Genomic DNA, 22170 nt, shown 5'->3' on the forward strand with positions numbered 1-22170 from the left:
CGTTAACGTTTAGTTTGGATGGCAATTAAAGAGTGGTCAAACTGCGTGGGGGAGACATTTTCACGATATGAGGCACTCAAAGTAAATAATGGCCTTCTTTAATTTGGCGAAAACGAATATATGTAACATGATTATTTGCTTAAGGACAATGTCTAGTATTCCGATCTAGATTCTATAACCAATTTTAACTGCCACTATTCCGAAAACCTTGGATTTAATTAGTTATTTCTGTTAAGTCGATTAAGAAAATTCGACAACCTATTTTTATTAATTGATTAAACCGGACCGGTGACAATTTTTTTCCATCTGGACCGCCGCTCGCCTTGATTACTCGCGCGTGTTAGCCATTCCGCGGACCCTTCTTCTATGTCAGAAAAGTAATTAAGTTTTCTTACTAAGCCTATTTTGTTAAGAAGTAGAAATATCGACCTCCCTTATTCTGTTTTTTTTTTTTGTTTCAATATGCCGAAAAAAAAAAACAAGCTTAGTCGATGTTTCAAGTATGATCTGGTCCATTACAACTTTATGCCCAATAATTCAATGTCAGCGCACATTTGTAGCTGATATAGCTAAAACTCTGAAAACTAGGTTGTGAAGGAGACTTAAAAAGGGTTAGAGACTCAAGAAAAGACCAAACATCTTCTATTTGAAGTAAGCCTGGCTACAAGGGATATAATTAAAATATACGTTTTGAGTGTAAACCTCGAGTGTAGCCCTAGCCCTTTTGAGGAAAACAGTGAACTACCAAAAATGAGGCTTGTTGAATTCATTTATTATTCAATTGGTGTTATTATGTGTTGTGCAGAATGGGTTTTCTGGTTCAATTTCACCCTTGGAGAGACTGGTGTTTACTGGCTCAATGTGAATAAAACTAAGTGTCACAAAATGCTTTCCAATCTTTCCTTTTTTGCAATAAATTTTGATAATTATCACTTTGTGTTATTCAAGATAATTTTGGATCAGTGCTATCTACGACGTTGTCAAATATGCTATTGTTGTCGACAATTGTCGACGAAATTTTGTCAAAATTTCGGATCACTTCGAATCACCTCAAAACGAAAATTCGACGAAATTTTGTTTTCATGAAGGAGCGAAAATTCAAGGAAGCTTGAGGAAACGAATGTTTGGGGTATTTAGCAGTTTCAAGCGAAATTTCGAGCAATTACCAGGGTTCGTCAAAGGCTGTAGTTTGGCAGCCGAAAGCTAATACTTTTCACAACTTTTTAGCCAGAGAAAGCTTCCAACTTTTACAAAATTAATATTTGAACAAACTAAAACCAAAAATGCTTGGTCATGAGAACAGACGCTGAATTCAAATACTTGCGTTGATTTCAACCAAGAGCGGCTAGCACTGCTAACTGAATCATTTGTATTCTGATGTCAACATACTACCCATAAATGAAAGCAGCACGAAGCCAGCAGAAGTAGTAAACAACTTTTCAGTCAATTTCGCAAGTTTACATACCGTATCCGTTTCTTTTATAAAGCTGACATTGACGACATTTGGTTTAAAGCAGCATATTTTTCTATTTATTAAGCTTTTAGTCAGTAAACAATATTCTACACCAATTCCGGCGTTTACTTAATAAATTAAATTTATCGTTTCAGAATTGTAAAGTTCTTGTGGGTCCACCTATACAATGTATATTATCACGGCAATACTCTTTGAGAGGCACATGAAATACTGGTTACATTTGATAGCTCTTTGTCTGCGAAAGTAAATATATGCACTGTGCCATTATATTGTGGCAACTACATTAGTTATAATTTATACAATAACCGAGAAACTGCGCGGGTTATATTTGTTTAATGCTTGTGAACTATTAGAGTTTACAGACGGATGGGTGAGATCACTGCGTAGTGATATTCGCGCGCGTGATCAGAGTGATCAGAGTTCATGATAGTCCAAGCCAGTCTTATCGGCAAAGTTTTTTTAATTAAACCTCAGAGCCAAGACAAAGCTTAGTTCAATGATAAACATGTTGCCAAATATCGTCCATCTTGAGAGAACAGTGCTCCTACTCGAACCGGGGCACCCTGAACAAAGTTAACCAATCACATTGCCGGAAGATAAGTGACCACGGTGCAAACTTTCTTTATGGTGTTTAGTCTAAACGGCTGTAGCTGATAGATAGTTACGGATTGCACATAAATCAGCAAGAACTCTTTCTTTAATTTCTGCGATCTTCCAACAGTATAGAATGGGATTCAAAGAAGAATTAAAATAAACCGCAATGGCGCTAAGATGTAGTGCAAGCCGAGTAGAGTTGTTGAGTCCCATGGCGAGTATTACAAGCTGCGATGCTAAGTGTGGCAAATTGCACACAAGAAAAAGGCCGTAGATCCATAGCATGTTATTCACAGTTTTCTTGTATTGAACCACATTAAAGTCATTCGCCGGTTCACTGGAATTCCTCTGTTGATGAATCTGTGCAACATGACGGCGAAGGCCACGACGAATACTGAGATAGCACAGAGGTATTATCACACAAACACTGAATAAAATTATTGCTCCAAAGAAACCATGTTCATTTGAGAATTCCAAAACCAGGTTCCCGACCAAACTGCTGTGACTATCCACTCAAACACGAGGATGAAAACAACTCGTCTTAGTTTCACGAGTTCTCGGTATCTCAAGCGAAGATGAAAGGCGAGATATCGATCAATGGCAATTGTAGCTATGGTCGCAAGCGAGACAGCCCCAATGAAAGAGCTTATTCTCCCAAATGTGATAGCTATAACACAGTAATGTTTGGGCATTTCCAAGATTACCATCAGGTAGTAAGCCGTAAACAATGGAAGAACAACCAGTCCAACGAAAAGATCCGTTAAAGCCAAACTACACAACAAAGCCTTTGATGGAGGATGTAAAGATTGACATTTGCGAAGAGCGAATAGGATCATAATGTTTCCCAGAGTAGAAAAAACTGATCCGATCACGCTTACAACACAGGCAAAGATGTAGATAGTCTTGGGGAATTGTTGCGTAGCGGGGTAATAGTGGGTGCTTGTAGAACCACAAAATGATTCGGAGGACTCGGTCATTTCAAGGATATGATAATACCGATTGCTATATTGATATTATGTATTAAATCTCGCTTTAAGGATCGCTAACGAATCCAGAAAATGAACAAATGGATCGTTCAGAAGTTATTGTACAAATAGATGAGGATAAGAAGGTAGTGATGGTACAATATTTTAAAAACTGGTGACTGATCTATCACTGACAAGCTTTGTCGTTGGATATTGGGTGAGTGCCCCCTGCGAATGGTCGAAAATCAGGTTAAACACAACCGTTTAATCGTACCTGGACTGTTGTCTGTTGCTGCTTTTTTTAAAAAAATGTTCCTGTTTGATTATCGTTCCCACTATAGAGTACTTGAGAAATATGTTTGCATCAGTTAATCCGGTAAGTTCAACCTACATTCGAGGACAGATAGATTCAGAAACGGAACTACATTTGTTTGCATCTGTCCCATTAGCAATAATGAATTTACATAAAGAAATTTATCTCCGGCAGGCATTTGTTGAATTAATGACTGCAAAATGGCTTTTACTTTGGATGGCAATTAGACAAAAAAGAGTGGTTAAAACTTGGCGCAATATACGTGTTATTTGTTGAGTTACGAATTAGAAGCTTCCTTGGCCATTTTGTTCTCGATCATTGTATTGGTTGGTGACGATCGCAATAACTACTGGGATTACCACTTTGTGTATGCTTTTTAAAAGACCTTTTTTGCAAATTGAACTGATGGGGGTAAAGAAATTTAATTTCCCTTTTTTTTGCTCACTTTGTTTGGTTCTTACAGAGAATTTCTGTACTCCTTTTGTTAACTCGACACCAGGGGATAAAGCGTTTATTAGAAATACATAGAAACTATTTTATGACGCCGTAAAATAAATGGAAAGACTACATTCTAATTAAAAATAACGCCGTTAGATGTATCACTATAAATTTAAGTTGGAGCTCTACACATAAACTGACGACGAGGCGACTTCATACTACATGCACATCTTTTTATTGATACTTTCTGTTTTTGGAACAAGAACTTTGAAAATTCCCTGCTTATTATACATTCATTTCTCTTTTTCACCATAATGTAGTTATACGGTGAAGAAAAATTAAGATGTTGTGCTATTGAACAGCCCTGACCTGTTCTTCAAATTATTAGACCACTTACCAAACGTGCGTCCATTTATTAGCAAACAAGCATTTTCTTAGATTTCGTTTTCTTAGCACTATTTGTTTATAACTGTTCCTACATCACCCACTTCAAACTTCTATTATTCGTTCTCGCCAATTTTAAGAGGGCAAGGAGGCCATCATTTACTTTTAGTGCTTCATATTGTGGAAATGTCTCCCCCACACTTTTAACCACTCTTTTCTGCTCCAATTGCCATCCAAACTTATTGTTATTACTTTAGCCAATTTAGCTTAGCATCAACAGCCGTGCCGGGGTATTTTTTTATTTATGTAAATGTGCGTTGCTTGTGGGACAGATGTTACAAATAGGACAATTTTTCATTCATGCATCTATCCGTCCACGATTGCAAGCTTCACTAAAAACTAATGCGACTTAAAGGGATCATACAAAAAAAATATAAATAAAATAAATTTATTTTTTTTTTTTTTTTTACAGGTTTGATTTTTTTTTTTTTTTTTTTGGGGGGGGGTTTTTCCCTTTTATTTTTGTTTTTTGAAGTTGTTTTTTTTTTGGGGAAAGAAAAAAAAGAAAAAAAAAAAAAAAAAAAGGGAGGAAAAAAAAAAAAAAAAAAAAAAAAAAACCCTCCCAATATGACCCGGCGGCAAAAAAAGGGGGGCGGCGGGGGGGGGGGGGGCGCCCCCCCCCCCCCCCCCCCCCCCCCCCATTCATCAGCGCAAGGGCAAGATGAAGGTTTGCGCCGTCAAACAACGCTTATCTAGGACCAGTGTCACCTGATCAACGACCCAAACCCCACCCTCCCCAAAAAAAGCGACTTTAGCGTGGGCCAATACAAGAAAAATGTAGTAGTGCTGTCTGGTTGTATTCGACGTCCTTTATTATCTCAACCTGGTTTTACTTATTGCAATCGGTAGCTATACCCTGATTTTGGCGAGAAAAATAACCTCTGTTGCTATTTATCTTGAATTCTTCCCCCCCCCCCCCCCCCTGAAACAGGCTATTTATTGTTGGAAAATGAAAGAAACAAGACAAGAACCTCTTGCCATTTATCACGGCATCTGCCGCCCCTAGCATATGCGATCTGTCATCATCATTTGCTTAAGGACAATTTCAGTTATTTCTAATCTAGAAGCTTCTACAACCAATTTAGTGAAGAGTCAATCTAGAAGATTCGACAGCACATTTTAATTATCTTCCATCGCGCAGTGGTTAAACAAGACCGGTGACATTTTTTTCATCAGGACCGGTCGCCTTTTTTCCGGAAGACGCGTGCGTGTTAGCCATTCATAGGGCCCTTGTTCTATGTCAGAAACGTTATAAAAGTTGCTCTTGTTATGCTTTGCTTCTGTATATTAAAACTGCACTCGGAATCACGGGATTACTTATCATTTTGTGCTATTCCTGATATCATAGCTCAGGGTAAATTTAGATCAGTGCTATCTACGATGTTGTTTAATACGCTACTGTTTTCAAACATTTTCGACGAAATTTTGTCAAAATTTTTAGAAATTTAAAAAATGTCGAAATTTCGTTTTCATGAAGTAGCGAAAATTCCGACGAAGCTCGAGATAGCAAAGATTGGGGGTATTTAGCAATTTTCTAGCGAAATTTCGGAAATGTTACTTCAACAAACGAAAACCAAAAATGCCTGGTAATTTGTACATGTAATAAGAAAGAGAAAAGACGCTGAATTCAAATACGCGCGCTGATTTTAACCAACAGCGGCTAGCACGGCCAACTGAATCATTTTTATGTCAAAAGACTATGCATAATGGTGCGAAAAAGGGTACACGACGCAATAAAAGCAAAGCCAGCTAGCAGCAGCAAGAAAACAACTTTTAAATCAAATTCACAAAAAGATTTCATACCGTATCCGCCTCTTTTAATAAGTTGAAATTGTAGACATTTGCTTAAAAGCAGCAATTTTTGTATTCTGACCATTCATTTGATATAAGACAGTAAGCATATATTTAACACCTATTTCAGTTTTCACTGAATTAATTAAATTCATCTTTTCATAATTGTAGAGTCCTTGTAGGCCTTCCTACAAAATGTATATTATCACGGCAGTACTCTTTGAGGGGACATGAAATACTGGTTATATTTTTTAGCTCAACTCTAAGAAAGTAAATATATATGCACTGCTCCATTAAATGTGGCAACTATATATTAGTTATAACTTATACAATAACCGAGAAACTGCGCGGGTTTTGTTTGTTTGATGCCTGTGGTCCATGTCAGTCTTGGCGACAAAGTTTTTAATTAAAACTCAGGGCCAAAAAAAAGCTTAATTACAATTCGTTAATGAGAAACAAGCCGCCAAATAGCGTTCACCTTGAGGTAAATTTACTGGGCTTAACAAGCTTGAAGTTCTTACTGATTCGAAAGAAACTGACACAAGCTTGAATTGTAAGTATTTGTTAAGCAGATTGATAACGCTATGGAAAATCTATAAATAGCGGTGGACCCGTGGGCTACATTTTTGTTCCCTGTTACGACACTTTAATGTCAACCACATCTGTGAATTATAACGGAACAGATGCACAGCAAAGTGAAATTTATTTGTTAAATCATTTTTTTGACGTAACGAAGAGAGTTTCAAAGTGAAAAGTGAATTCCTGACAACACTGTTATTTGACTCGTTTAACCAAGTATTTTTTTCTACAGAGCAGGGGCACGGAGAAAGGCCATAACTTTCTCTCTCAGTTCCTTGATCTTCCAACAATATAGAATAGGATTCAAAGATGAATTAAAATAAACTGCAAGAGCGCTTAAATGTAGTGCAAACCGAGTAGAGTTATTGAGTCCCATGGCAAGCACTGCAAGCATCGATGCTAAGTAAGGAAAATAACACACAAGAAAAAGCCCATTTATCCAGAGCATGTCATTCACAGTTTTCTTGTATTGAGCCACATTAAAGTCGACCACCGGATCATTGGAATTCCTCTGTTGATGAATTTGTGCAACATGACGGCGAAGGCCACGATGAATACTGAGATAGCACAAGGGTGTTATCACACAAACACTGAACAATACTATTACTCCAGAAGTCACGTTCAATTGCAAATTCAAAAACCAGGACCCTGACCAAACTGCTGCGATAATCCAGACAAAAACAAGAATGAAAACGACTCGTCTAAGTTTCACGAGTTCTCGGTATCTCAAGCGAAGATGAAAGGCGAGATATCGATCAATGGCAATTGTAGCTATCGTACCAAGTGAAGCTGCCCCAATAAAGGTAGATGTCCTCCCAAATGTGATAGCTATAACACAGTAATGCCTGGGCATTTCCAAGATGACCAACAGGTAATAAGTTGTAAACAATGGAAGAACAACCAATCCAACGAAAAGATCCGTCAAAGCCAAACTACATAACAAAGCCTTTGATGGAGGATGTAGAGACTGACACTTGCGAAGGGCGAATAGTATCATTGCGTTTCCCAACAGTTGATGAAACCGATCCGATCACGCTAACAACACAGGAAAGATGTAGATAGTCTTGGGGAATTGTTGGTAGCGGGGGAATAGTGGGGGGGGGGAGAACCCCAAAACCGGATGTCTCGGTCATTTCGCGGATATCGGCGATACCGATTGCTGTATTTCCTTTAGATTCTGGTACTGAATCTATTTTTAAGGATTGCTAGCAAATCCAAAAAACGAACAAATTGGTTGATTGTTCACGATATGTTGCGACAAAGAGATGAGAAAAAGAAGGTAGTGATGATAGAATTGCTGATTGAACTATCGCTGACAAGCTTCGTCGTTTGATATTGTGAGTGTTCCCTGCGAATCATCGGAAATGTTAAACTTAACCATTCAATCGTCCCTGCACTGTTGTCTGTTGCTGCCTTTTGATATTTTCGAATTCTGTTTGACCATCGCTTCCACTAACAGATTACTTGAGAAATGTGTGAACGATAAAGGGAACCCTGCAATCGAGGATAGATAGATTCAGAAATGTAACAGACATTGGTTATATCTGTTCCGTCAGCAACAATGAATTCACAGCAATATGCCCAAGTCATACTGTCTACAGTTCTTTTTTATTCACACACGCTGAAAATGCTATTGTTTGCGTTCGTGCCGTATTGACACTGGACCTGGACAGGCGTTGCTTGATACAATACAATACAATACAACAACTTTATTTAAACACGGAAAAAGTTAAAGCAAAAGCTTGTGGGGCCGGACAAATAAAAATTAAAAAGACATAAAAAGACATATATGAGAAGATAGAAAAATTCACTATTATAATCTTTAAAAATCATAAATTTAAAACATCATCGTTCAGTCTGACAGTCTGCGTGGAAACGCCCGAGCTAATTTTTTAAGAATGTTCTTGCCTTTTACTATGTTAAAAAACGACTTAAAATTACTAGTTTTACCGTGTAGTAGTATGATGACGCAAACCTTTGTATATCCTCTAATAGCAAACCAGAGTAATAACAACACAGCTCAATATTGCTACAGTTCCCAATACCCTCTTCAGAATCTCATTCACTATCTCGCTGCAAGTCCAAATTATTGCCAAAAACCAATCCGCGATTGGCAAGAAAATTGTTTCGTTCATGAGCAATAATGTCTTCCACGGAGTTTAAGCTGTCGGTACTCTTTCCAGTTGTGCGATCAATCCCGATAAACGGCCCCTGTCTGGCACAAATGTATGAAAATTAATCAGTTTTACAGATGTCAGGCATGGCCAAGAAAACAATTTTATATTAAGAGTGGCCAATGTGACGCGCATTTCACATGCAAATTGTCCTCTTTTATATCCAGGGTGAAATTAATTGCATTTTGCTGTCTAAAAGCCAGTCGTATTTTATTGATGATTAGTTTCGTCCACCTGCCTCTTAACCTAGATAGTGATAATTACCAAATTTTCATCTCTGGCTATTTGCTTTTTTCTAGATACACTGTATTAGAAGAGAAGACAGAAGCCGGTTCAACATACGTGCGTTGCATTCAACGAACAGCGGATGGCATTGCCAACTGAATCATTTCCATTCTGAAGTTAACATAGTATGCAGATTGGAAAATAGGTATATTCTGCATAAAACACGCCGTCAGCAGCAAATACTACTTTTTTTTTTTTTTTTTCCTTAATCAGTTTCACAAAACGTTTTCAAACGGTAATTGCTTCTATGAAAGAGTTTACATTGTCGACAATTGGTTAAAAACAGCATATTTTCTGTTCATTTTGCTATTAAATTGTAAGCTTACACCTACAATATATTGCAGTTTTCACTGAATAAATTTACCTGTTCACACTTTCAAAGGCTTTGTGGGTCTACCTTCAAAACGTTGATTATCAATAGGTTTTAAATATTGGTCAGTCTAGGAAAGTAAATACAGGTATACGCACTGCTCCAATTTAATTTAGACACTAGCATCAGTTTTAATATTGAAGTCTCCAGGATCTTATTCAAGTTCAGTTTTTGTTTTTGGAGAAAACGTAATTGGAAACAGTTGCAATGCAGAAGCCTTTTCTAGCTTACTGAACATGAGATGATAAAAAGTTGTACAGCGCACGCAAAAGGGCAATAACTTTCCCTCTTAGTTCTTTTATCTTCCAACAATAAATAATAGGATTTAAAGACGAATTAAAAAACATTGCAACTGCGCTAAAATGCAGTGCAAACCGAGTAGAGTCATTGAGTCCCATGGCAAGCACTGCAAGCAACGATGAAAACTGAGGCAAATAACACACAACAAGAAGACCATTTATCCATAGCATGTTATTCACAGTTTTCTTGTATTGAATGATATTAAAATCGACCGCTAGTTCACTGGAATTATTCTGTTGATGAATCTGTGCAATACGATAGCGAAGGCCACGATGAATACTGAGATAGCACAAGGGTGTTATCAAACAACAACTTAGCAATCCGATTGCCCCAGAAACCACATTGATTTGCTGATTACTAAACCAGGTTCCTGACCGAACTGCAGCGAGGATCCACTCGAACGCGAGAATGGAAACAACTCGTCTTACTTTCACGAGTTCTCGGTATCTCAATCTAAGGTGAAAGGCGAGATATCGATCAATAGCAATTGTAGCTATGGTTTGAAGTGAAACCGATACAATAAAATCGGTTGTCCTTCCATATGTGATAGCTACAGCACAGTAATACCTGGGCATTTCCAAGACGATCATCAAGTAGTAAGCTGTAAACAGTGGAAGAACAACCAGTCCTACAAAAAGATCCGTTAAAGCCAAACTACATAACAGAGCTTTTGATGGAGAATGTAGAGATTGACACTTGCGAAGAGCGAATAGGATCACAGTGTTTCCAATAGTTGATGAAACTGAGCAGAACACGCTAGCAACACATCCAAATATGTATATAGTCTTTGGGAACTGTTGCGCGGCAGGATAATAGTGAGAACTTGTAGAACTGCAAAATGATCCGGATGTCTCAGTCATTTCAAAGATATATCGATACCATTTGCTCTATTTAATATACCCTAACTTCTGGACTAAATCCGGCGAAGAACACGAACAAATAGATAGATTCAGAAACGTAACAGACGTTTGGTTACATCTGTCCCGTCAGCAACAATGAATTCACAGCAAATAACTAAGGCATACCGACTAGATTTCTTTTTTATTGACCCAGGTGAAGCTGCTATTGTTTGGGTTCTTGATGGGCTGACACTGGACCTGAATAAGCGTTGCTTGATGACGCAAAACTTTGTAGATCCACTTATAGCAAAAAAGAGTAATAACAACACAGTTTAATATTGCTACAGTACCCGATACCCTCTTGAAAATCTCATTCACTATCTCGCTGCAAGTCCAAATTATTGCTAAAAACCAATCCGCGAATTGGCAGGAAAATTGTTTCGTTTATGAGCAATAATGCCTTTCACGGAGTTGAAACTGTCGGTGATGTCCTAGTTGTGTGATCAATCCCGATTAACGGCCTTTGCCTGACACAAATGTATGAAAATGAATCAGTTTTACAAATGTCAGCCATGGCCAAGGAAACAATTTTATAAAAGAGAGTGGCTAATGTGACACGCATTTCAAATGCAAATTGTCCTCTTTGATCTCCAAGGTGAAATTAATTGCATTTTGCTGTCTATAAGCGAGTCGTAAGGGTTTGTGAAGGGAATTAGTTTTCCTTAATAATTAGTTTCGTCCACCTGCGTCTCAGATAAGATAGTGATAATTACCAAATTTTCATCTCTGGCTATTTGCTCTTTTTGTAGATATTATAAAATAGGACTGAAGCCGGTTCAACATACGTGCGTTGCATTTACGAACAGCGGCTGGGATTTCTAGCTGAATCGTTTCCATTCTGAAGTTAACAGAGTATACATATTGGAAAATAGGTATATTCCGCATAAAACACGCAGCCAGCAATAAAAAAAACATTTTTTTAATCAATTTCACAAGACGTTTACATACGGTGACTACTCCTTTGAAAGAGTTAACATGGTCGACGTTTGGTTGCAAACAGTATATTTTTCTACTATAAAACAAAAAAACTAAAAAAATGTTGTGAACAGTGTCATTTTGTGTAGTTTACACAAACGTTTCGGGCATAGCCCTTCTTCAGTGTGAAACCGTTTTCCAATGTGTGTACGCGATCGCATGTTGGATTTAAAAGGCCCAAGAGCGCGCGGAAACCTAAGCGCGCGCGCCCAGTTTAAATGAAATGAAAAGCATTGTTCAAGCCCTGCGGTTGCATTGAACCGAGCTTAAAAATGCTTTCCATTTCAATTTGCCTCCGTCGCGCTCCGGAACCAGAACACATTCTTAGTCCTCTAACTTGAATGTATTATAGAGTGTGGCCGGGGGAGTTGAAATGTTCCGCTACAGGGAAACCGGGTGTGTTCTTTTCAACGCTTCGTAGGTGTTCTCCGAAACGCTCGCGGAGAGAACGTCCAGTTTCCCCAATGTAAAGCCTTGAACATCGACGGTTGAGGTGCTCGTGGATGGTAGTTGAGCACTTCGGTCCGCGTACATGTACATCGGATGTGGTGTACTGGCATGTGCGGCAGGGCGGGTGTTCACACGCGAATGTTCCTGGTTCGTCTGTCACACAGCGGTCGGAGGTATGTACCAGGAGATCTCTTAGGCTGCAACTGCGTCGATATGGAACAATAGGTGATGCTGGAAATATTGCTGCAGTCGTTGGGTCACTCATCAGGATGTTAAAGTTGTTAAGCAAAATGTGCTTAATGCGTGAACTTAGCGGGTGGTAGGTGAATACGAGATGGGATCCTTTCTTCGCTCTGCCTTTGGATAAAACTTTATTGGAAACAGTTGCAGTGCAGTAGCTTATTGAGTTCCATGGCAAGCACTGCAAGCATTGATGAAAAATGAGGCAAATAACACAAAAGAAGAGCCCCATTTGTCAACAGCATGTTATTCTTGTTATTCTTGCATTGAATGACATTAAAGTCTACCGCTGGTTCACCGGAATTCCTCTGTTGATGAATTTGAGCAACATGACGGCGAAGGCCACGATGAATGCTGAAATAGCACAGAGATGTAACCAAACAACAACTTAGCAATCCGATTGTCCCAGAAACTTCATTGATTTGCTGAACTGCTGCGAGGATCCACACAAACGCGAGAGTAGAAACAACTTGTCTAAGTTTCACGAGTTTTTGATATCTCAAGTGAAGATGAAATGCGAGATATCGATCAACGGAAATTGTAGCAATGGATTGAAGGGAAACCGCTACAATAAGGGCTGTTGCGTTCCATATATGATATCTATAGTACTGTTATACTTGGGCATTTCCAAGATGATCATCAAGTAGTTAGTTATGAACAAAGGAAGAACAACCAGTCCAACGATGAGATCGGTCAAAGCCAAACTACATAACAGCGCTTTTGACGAAGAATGTAGAGATTGGCACTTGCGAAGAGCGAATAGGATCATGGTGTTTCCAAAAGTTGATGAAACTGAGCAGATCACGCTTACAACACATGCAAAGATGTAGATAGTCTTCGGGAATTGTTGCGTGGCGGGATAATAGTGAGTGCTGGTAGAACTGCAATATGATCCGGATGTCTCGGTCATTTCATTTGACGATATATCGATACCGATTGCTGTTTTTTCTTCAGAATCTGGTACTAAATCAGAGAAAACGAACAGACGGATCGGTCACGAGTTGTTGTGACAAATAGATGAAGAAACGAAGGTAGTGATGATACAATATTTTTGGAAATTGGTAATTGAACACTGACAAGCTGCGTATTGTTGGGTATTGCGGGTGTCCCCTTCGAATTCAACCATTAAGTTCAATCGTCCGTGGACTACTGTCTGTTGCTATTTTTTTAAAAAAAATTCTTGTCTCACTTTCGCTTCCAATGTCTGACAGATGACTTAAGAGATATGTTTTCATCACATTCCTGTAAATATCCCTGAAGGTTGTAGTTGACCAGGCAAAGTAGAGTTTGCAGTCGAGGGTGGATAGATTCATTCGTTTACATTTGTCCATAAGCAACAATGACTTTAGATAAAGGAATTAATGCTCGCGCCGACATTGGCTGTTGACTGGGAAATGACTTTGATTTTGAATGACAATAAGTGCAAAAAAGAGTGGTTAAAACTTCGTGTGGGAGACATTTTTAACAATGTGGGGTATGCGTGAAAGCAAACTCACGGGGAGTTTAAGAGATTTAATTTCCCACTTCTGTTCACTTTGTTTGTTTCTTACAAAGAGTTCCTCAGCTCCTTTTGTTTACTCAACACCTGGGAATAAAGAGTTTATTTGAAATATATAAAGGGATTATACTTATGACGCCGTGGACTAAATGGTAAAAGAATACGTCCTAACAAAAAATACGCTTATCAACGCTGCCATTAAAACCCAGCATTAATTACACGGCTGGATGTATCGCCATAAATTAAAGTTGGAGCTATACACATATAATAACGAAAAGGCAACTTCATACCATATGTACATCTCTTTAATGCGGTTTTCTGTTGTTTGAATAGTACATTTTCATAGAAATTCGTTTCTTCAGCACTATTTGTTTCTAACTGTTTCTACATCATCCCCCTCAAACTACGATCGCACATGCAAGGGGCGGCAGGTGCTATGATAAATGGCAAGCGATTCTTGTCTTATTTCTTTCAATTTCCAGCAATAAATAACCGGGTTTAGGGAAGAATTCAAGTAAATTACAACAGAGGTTACGTTTTTCGCCAAAATCAGGGCATTGCCATCGATTGCTATAAGTAAAACCAGGTTAAGATAATACGGGACGTAGCATACAAGCAGACAACAATATACCCAAACCATACTGACTACAGATCTTTTGTATTGACCGAAGCTAAAGCCGCCATTTTTGGGATTCGTGGCCGGTTGACTTTGGACCTGGATAAGCGTTGCTTGACGACGCAAACCTTTGTAGATCCTCTGATAACAAACCAGAGTAATAGCCACACAGCTCAAAATTGCTACAGTTCCCAATACCCTGTTAAGAGTCTCATTCACTATCTCGGTACAAGCCCAAATTATTGCCAAAATCCACTCCGCGATTAGCAACAAAAGTACCCTTCGCAGTGTAACAGCTTGGCGGTATCTTAAACGGAGTCGGAAAGCAAGGTATCTATCCAAAGCAATTGCTGTTGAGGTAAAGAAAGAAACAGTTCCCATCACGGCAGCGATGATGCGAAAAGGTCTCCACAGTAGACAGTACAGTGAAGGGGCCTTTAATATCACAGCCAGATTCAGTGCCAGTTTCAGAGGAACGACTACAGCACCAACACCAAGATCGGACAGTACCAGGCTGTAAAGAAGGGCCTTAGACGGGGGATGCAGAGTTTGACATTGTTTCAGAGCAGCCAGGATCACACTATTTCCAAGTATGGCGGTCCCTAGAATAAGGATGTTTGCAACGCTTACGACGTAGTAGACTTCGTTTGGGAAATCGTGTGTTCTGTTGTATTGACCAAAATACGCTGGAGAGCAAGCTGTTTCGTTCATAATGAGCGAAAGTTAGGAAAGTGTCTTCAGTGGAGTCGAAATTGTTGGTAATGTTGCCAGTTGCACGATCGACCTCGATTAACGGCCTCTATGTGCGACAAATGTATGATAATGAATCAGTTTTTCAGATGTCAGCCATGGCCAAGAAAACAATTTTCTGTTACAGTGGCCAATGTGACGCTCTCTTTACATGCAAATCGTCATCTTTTAATCAAAGGGTAAAATTATTTGCATTTCCTTGCTTATGGCGAGTCGGAAGGGTTTGTGAAGGGAATTGTTTTTCCTCCTTAATTAGTTTCGTTCACCTGCTTCTCAGTCTAAATACAGTAGTGATATTCATCTCTGGCTATTTTTCTTTTAAAAAGGACAAGTGCCGGCAAAGACCACTGACTTTGAAAAAACATGTCGAAAAACGTAAAAATAAACCCACAAGGTACTGAGCTAACTCGACTCGGTCTTACAGGTAAATAACAACTTACTATAGGAGATGTGTCCTCGTTGTTTCAAGCAATGAGGCGAAACGAAGTTTATTGCTATGGGATAAAACAGCGTGTCTTTAAAATCATTTGGAACAACTGTGACATGTAACTCTATGCATTGCATTGCATTACATTGAATTGCTAAGTTACGAAAAATACTACTGAAGCAAATATGAAAGTCCTACCGAAAATAAAATTTTAAAGCAGTTTGTTTAACATAGCTGTGCGAAAATGATAAAGATATCCAGTATGCGTTTCTTTTCTCTAATAACCCAAAGCATGGAATTAATCTTTTCTTTACTACTAAGGCCCAGGCCAAACGTCGAACTTCGCCTGAGTCGAACCTAATGCAAATGACTAAAAACAATAAGTTTTGTTCATTTGCATTAGGTTCCACTCATTTGAAGTTCGACGTTTGGTCTGGGCCTTAGAGGAACCTGGAAATAAAAATATGCTGATCGTACAAAGGCAATTAAACAAACACAGTACAATCGCGCTTCCTGCAAACGTAAAGAAAACCACGACTTATTAACATCAGTTTACTTTAAAATGCAACCGCAGTTTCTACCCTCTTCGGAGAAACCTACAGGTAACCTCTATTAAGGGTTGATCAGTCATGACGAGGAAGGTGAGTCTCGATTTGCTTGATTAACACGATTCGATATTCCGATCGAGAGATGCACGCTTTAGAACACCTTATCATCGCATTATCTCTTGGACCGGCGTGATAAACAGTTGCTCATAAGGTTTTATCAAAAACATAACGCGGCAATAAAAATTGAAAATATTACTAACAGCTTTCATTGGGGGGAAGGGGGTGTGCAAGGTCTTGCAACACAGACCGTAGGGGTTATATTTGTCGCTTAGAAACGGTGATTGGTGTTTTGACAGTGTGCATATTTTTCTTTTTTACAGAGTAAGCTCACAGTACAGGGACTAACGTATAGTGTCCGTTCTATCATTTTAGAGTGGGTTTCATTTTAAGATGAAAGTGGTGAGTTCATTTTATACCGTGATAAAATCTTTAATGTTTTTGCATAATATCTTTGATCGCGGTGAGCACATTAGCAGAGTTTTTACTCCGTTTTTCAAAGATAAAACGGCATCGAAGTGGCTGATAAAGCCTAATTTACGTTAGAGCTTACGTTTTCAAAACTTTGTTCCTTTACCTGTGTAATATAATAGTGTACAAAACCTAGGAACACCTCACGAACTGCAACATCAGTGTCATTAAAATAGACAAGATAAACAGCCGATACACTTATGTTTGCATTCCAAAACTTTAGCGAATACTGAAACAAACCTCAAAAACGGCAACATGTTACTAAAACAGAGAAGATAAACAGATACGCTTCGTCTACATTCTCAAACCTTACATAGAAAACTGACTTCAACCGAATTCTTGTTTTGATTCCAAGTTTAATGTATTCTCGTCGGTGTTTGTGTAGATGGACTGGAAATGCAGATTATGCAAAACAGGGAAACTGAGATGTTATGGTGAACGAAATATAAAACAAGCGACTCATAGCTAATAATTTTTCGTTAAATGTACCGTCAAAACATTTTTGCTTATCTGCAGATTGACGTGTGTCATAAGTTAAAGCACAAATTCTAATGTACGGATAGATCTAGTCAATCTTGATCTTGGCTGTATAATGTGTAATTTGTGCCTAACACCTGCAGCCCGGGCCTAATAATTACCGTTGCATTGTGTTAATCGAAACATGGAAGGTAACCAGCCGAAATAAGTTTCACTAAAAAAAACAATGTGAAATATTCTGTGTCATCCCGCATGTTAGGCTGTGAATGGCAATCTAGACACAAGTAAGTAATTTCAGTAGTTGTAACTATATATTCCGCACTTAAAAGTAATGAATGATTAATTAAGGCGACAAAGGCAAGCAAAGGGACAAAGAACCGTTGTACTAAGTAGATACTCACGGACAATAAAAATTCAAAACTGTGTGTAATGTTGGAGCATACTACATGGACAACATTTTTGAAAGTAGATAGCCGCTTAATACGGACACCGGCTTACTATGTTTGGCAGGACTTTAAAAAGATCATTCATTTTCTCTTACGTATATATTAACCTGCTTAATACGAACACTGGTCATTGCATACAACGGACAATTTTCTGTGTCCCAAATTGTATCAAGCATAAAATTGAACTACGACATATACCTTCACGTTGTAGATACAGATTTTTTATGTCGTTCAAGTTTCTTCATCGCTACCATTCGTTAATAAATGCTAATGCAATTGTCTATTTTCAGGATTGAATTTTCTATTGAGTTCACGAAAGAACGTCTATGAAAAGTAGACGACTTTAGCTAATTGCGTTGCCGGAAAAGTTCAGAAGATGGACCCACTGCTCAAAACAGTGCTCTTGCGGTCTTTTGCCTTTCTATTATGGATCTTATTCAGCGCTTGGTTGTTTTCTATGGTGGAGTACACGGATAAGGATGATGTCGGAGAAAAATATCAGTTGTTGCTTTCTTTGTACGATTCCATGGCATCTAAATACAACATGACCATCGACGAGTTTAACAACTTTTCCAATCTTGCGCACGAGGCCTTAATTGACCCTAAGCCACAGTGGAGTTATAATGCTGCATTGGATTTCGTCTTTCAATCTTTAACTACAATTGGTGAGTCAAAATACGAACTGGCTGAATAGAGATTTAGGACAGACAAGACAAAAAATACTGACCTCTTGGAAAAACTTGGCTAAACTAGCAAAATGCCAATGCAGGCGCGTAGCTGAGGTTTATGGAAGGGTGTCGATTGACAGGAAATTTATTAGGGGGATATACGAGCGCCAAGGCGCCAGGGGCGGGGCATGTCCCCCGAATATTTTGAATCTAGAGGCCCGGAAATGCTATTTTCAGCATTGACACGTCAATATCAACTCGAGGAGGTAAAATAACAGGTAGTCATAACAACAATCGAGGAACCACTCCCAGGACGAGCAGGACAGCAGGATCGAGCCAGGACGAGCCAGGTAGCAGGACGAGCGGATCAGAGGACTGAGCGGAGCGCCGGCCTGAATGGCACTCCGGTAGCAGCGCCCCGACTCTGTAGGCGCACCGACCTAAGCGTGCCAGCACCGGAGCGACACGAGAGCGGGAGTATAGGGAGGAGAAAAAGGGTGGACCAGCCGACGACCCGGACGCCGCGCATCCCAAATTCCGGCGGGACACAACACCGGCAGACCACGACAAAAGCGACGGGGCAGGACCAGGAAGCAAGCCCCCCACCCCCGGCTCCACCGTCAATGACAAGGCGCGCGTCAAAGACAACACGATCCCCCCATGTCCCCGCCCCCAAAACTCCACCCGCGCCTGAAATGACATGAGACTAGCGAGACCACCACACAGGCGAGAGACGACAGGTGGAGGCAAAAGAGACAACCCGGCCAGAGAGCGAGAGCCCCCTACTCCGACAGCGCAGGGTATATAAAAGCTCAACACCAAAGTTTCCTCCCCACTATTGAAAGTAAATCAAGTTTCAGTCCTCATATGACCAGGGGTTCGTTCGAACCCCTCTAACCCCCTCCTACGCGCCTGCAATGTAAAATGCAATGTTCAACTGACTTTGATGTGGAAAATACAATATGCTCCCATAGAAATCCATCGAAATAAACATTACATAAACTTTACTCCTTTTTGGAAAAAAAAACATCAGCAATAATTGTGATTATACGAAGGGAATGGAAAATTTCACCTTGTTTTGTAGTAGCATTCACGGGCACCACTTTGATGAAACCTGGTCAAAATGCTTTAATATTCTTACTGAACAACCCACATAACGTGTTTCTCTGTTAAATATTATTGAAAACCGCTCCAGCCAATTTAAGTGAGCTTTTTCTATGGGTCAATGTCTGAATATGTTTATGATATAGTCTTAATTTGGGAGGCGCGGTGGCCTAATGGTTAGCGCGCTCGACTCCCGGGTTCGAGGCCTGGCCGGGGCGCAGCGTTGTGTTCTTGGGCAAGACACTTTATTCTCACAGTGCCTCTCTCCACCCAGGTGTATAAATGGGTACTGCCGAGTTTACTGCTGGGGGGGGGTAACCCTGCGATGGACTAGCATCCCATTCAGGGGGGGTAGCAATACTCCTAGTCGCTTAATGCTACGGAAACCGGGATAAGCTCCGCTGTATGGGCCACTTGGCTCGGACACAGACTTTACCTTTAAGTCTTTTAAATTGCTTTGTGCAGTATAACAGGTTATACTTTTGCCATGGTAACCACTAAAATGATGACCACTTGTTAACCAATCATTGGGCATTTGCTGAAAAGAGTAATAGCAATTCATTAAGTGTTGTAGTACTGACCAATCAAAGTATAAAATCTGGAAGATACTGAAATTAATACTGAAGTTAATTTATATTTCTTTTGTAGGTTATGGATACATCACTCCTCAAACACCCACTGGCCAGATATTGTGCATCTTTGTCTGTTTACTTGGGATTCCCATCACATTGCTCACGTTAAAATCTGTCGGTGAACTCGATGCTAAATTGGTAAAACGCAATTGTCACAAAGGTCGAAAAGAAAATCCTAAAAAGAGCGGAACCAAAACAAGTAGAAATTAAGGGTGCTGTGATTATGTTTTCAACAATGGTGGTGTCACTACTTTTAGCCACCTGGAAAGCGATGATTCTTTGGGATTTCACTTTCGTCGAGGGATTGTACTTTTGGTTTATAACACTCACCACCGTCGGTTTTGGTGACTACATTCCTTCTAGACGCGGAATTGTCAGGCAGTCCATTAAGTCTATAAATGGCTCTGAAAATCATCTAAATAAAAATAACTCAGCTAACGCAAATGACTCCACTGCTGTGTTTTTCCTCGACGTGCTTTTTCTCATATTTTGCATGATGGGACTTGTTGTCGTTTCAAGTGTGTTAAACTCCATCATGGCGGCTCTTGATGTTAATGAGCGGAAATGTCAACTTCGGTGTCCCGGATGTGTTCCTCGGCATAAAAGGCAGAATCACGTGGACAATGAGCAGTATAACACTCCACAGCAGGAGGAAGCAGAGATGACATACTTAGGCATGGAGAATGTTGGATTCCAGTAGGAGAACATGGGGTCGGTCTCAGTAAATGAAATTAAGTGAAAGAACTGGATACGTTTTGCTATTTGATAGTAAGCTTACACCTATTGCGGTTTTTACTGAATAAATTCATTTGTTCATACTGTAAAGGCTTTGTGGGTCAACCTACGAAGAGTATATAATCATTAGTCTTTGAATGACACTCGAAATACCATGAAATATGGCCCATGACATATATTAAAAGTTCCAAGGCTAGGAGTTACTCTGGAAGAAATAAAATTATATGCACTGCTCCACTTTAATTACACTAGATCATTTACCTAACGTAAGGAAAAGACTGCAAGGCGTACGTAGAGTGCAAAGTACTAGTCTGAATCCCAGTGATATTTAACAATTATCCCACGAAATCGCGCGAAATATCGCCTGATACTTAGTTGACAAAGCCGCACGTAGGTCGACTTCATGTATTACGCTTATACTTATTTCATGATGTTATTTCAGTTCGGTTTTTATTTATGACTGGAGTTGTTATTAGAAACAGTTAAATTGCAGTAGCCTTTGCTAGCATACTTTACATGAAATAATAAAAAGCTGTACAGCGCACGGAGAAAGGCAATAACTTTCTTTATTAATTTACTAGCTCCGTGAGCGGTCAAGATGAAACGAATCCCGTGCTCTGATTGGCTACCCGAGCGGTCAAGATGGAGCCATCTTGACCGCTCGGGATCGCTCGCTGTGTTCCCGCAAGCGAAAAAACTTTTCAGTTCCGTCGTCGCTACTTCAAAAAGCTTTTCAGTTGTAAATTTGAGTTATGAAAGTATTTTCCGAAACAACACAAGTATTTTCTGTCTGTTTCTAGCGAATTGGAGTCTGATAACAAAGAAATAGGTATTGAAGTGAAATAATGAGAACAAACAAATTAATCAACAAATGCAAACGAATTTCGTGAATTTTATTTGCCACAACAACCACCTAATACAAAAATTAAAACGCAAAGCGACTTGAAGACATGTTATCGGTTTTTTTCGGCGGAAAAGGGAGAGAAGTCAGTGACATACCAGAAGAATAAAGACTTCGGCAAACTAGTCGTTTGTGTAAAATCTTCAAAATGGAAGAAAGTGGACGGAACGGCAAACCAGGCACTGAAAGTTTTTAAAACATCTTTTTACCAAACCCTCTAACGCTCACGTCGAATAAGGTCAGGTAGAACATTTATTTCAACGATGTAGAAAAGTTCAAGCTTTTCCCGTGAAGTGGTAATTCCCAAACGCTTTCAACAATCACAATTCCAATATTCACCGCGTGTCAGGGCAGGTTTGCACCACAAAAGCGCCAGAAGCGAGGAAATACTCTACAAAACGTCCAATAATCAAAAGCTGGCGGCCAGTTGGAATGGACATTCTTTGTTCTAAGGCTTCAAACTCAACGTTGATTCGCAATTTTAGCCATTTCAATACCCTTTTGACGGTTAAAAAGAGTTGAATTTCGCTGTTGTCGCGTCGTTTTACT

General features: G+C 39.4%; 3 protein-coding genes and 2 pseudogenes across 4 annotated transcripts; 1 reads left to right on the forward strand and 4 right to left on the reverse strand.

Moving 5' to 3' along the window:
• Positions 1-1577: 1577 nt before the first annotated feature.
• On the reverse strand, positions 1578-3334 carry LOC144641883 (adenosine receptor A3-like; annotated as a pseudogene).
• A 3488-nt stretch (positions 3335-6822) lies between these two features.
• Positions 6823-7616, reverse strand: LOC144642238 (histamine H2 receptor-like; the record flags this gene model as incomplete). Its single annotated transcript, XM_078501218.1, has 1 exon — positions 6823-7616. A coding segment is annotated over one exon (792 nt), but the record flags the coding sequence as incomplete, so codon positions are not given.
• Positions 7617-9312: 1696 nt separating this feature from the next.
• LOC144641884 (histamine H2 receptor-like) lies at positions 9313-11121 on the reverse strand. Its single transcript, XM_078500893.1, has one exon. It carries the CDS (start codon positions 10585-10587, stop codon positions 9655-9657), a length of 933 nt encoding a protein of 310 aa, XP_078357019.1. The 5' UTR covers positions 10588-11121; the 3' UTR covers positions 9313-9654.
• Positions 11122-14105: 2984 nt separating this feature from the next.
• LOC144641885 (adenosine receptor A1-like) lies at positions 14106-15655 on the reverse strand. Its single transcript, XM_078500894.1, has 2 exons — positions 15592-15655; positions 14106-15204 (listed from the first exon to the last, which is right to left on the reverse strand). The coding sequence occupies exon 2, from the start codon at positions 15114-15116 to the stop codon at positions 14193-14195; it is 924 nt and encodes a 307-aa protein (XP_078357020.1). The 5' UTR covers positions 15117-15204; positions 15592-15655; the 3' UTR covers positions 14106-14192.
• A 719-nt stretch (positions 15656-16374) lies between these two features.
• Positions 16375-21261, forward strand: LOC144643727 (two pore potassium channel protein sup-9-like; annotated as a pseudogene). Its single transcript, XR_013568956.1, has 3 exons — positions 16375-16589; positions 17872-18246; positions 20002-21261. The product of XR_013568956.1 is annotated as a two pore potassium channel protein sup-9-like (transcript).
• The last annotated feature ends 909 nt before the right edge of the window (positions 21262-22170 follow it).

The sequence above is a fragment of the Oculina patagonica genome, chromosome 2 (assembly GCF_052425735.1).
Source record: "Oculina patagonica isolate OP01 chromosome 2, crgOcupat, whole genome shotgun sequence".
NCBI classification, from domain to species: Eukaryota; Metazoa; Cnidaria; class Anthozoa; order Scleractinia; family Oculinidae; genus Oculina; species Oculina patagonica.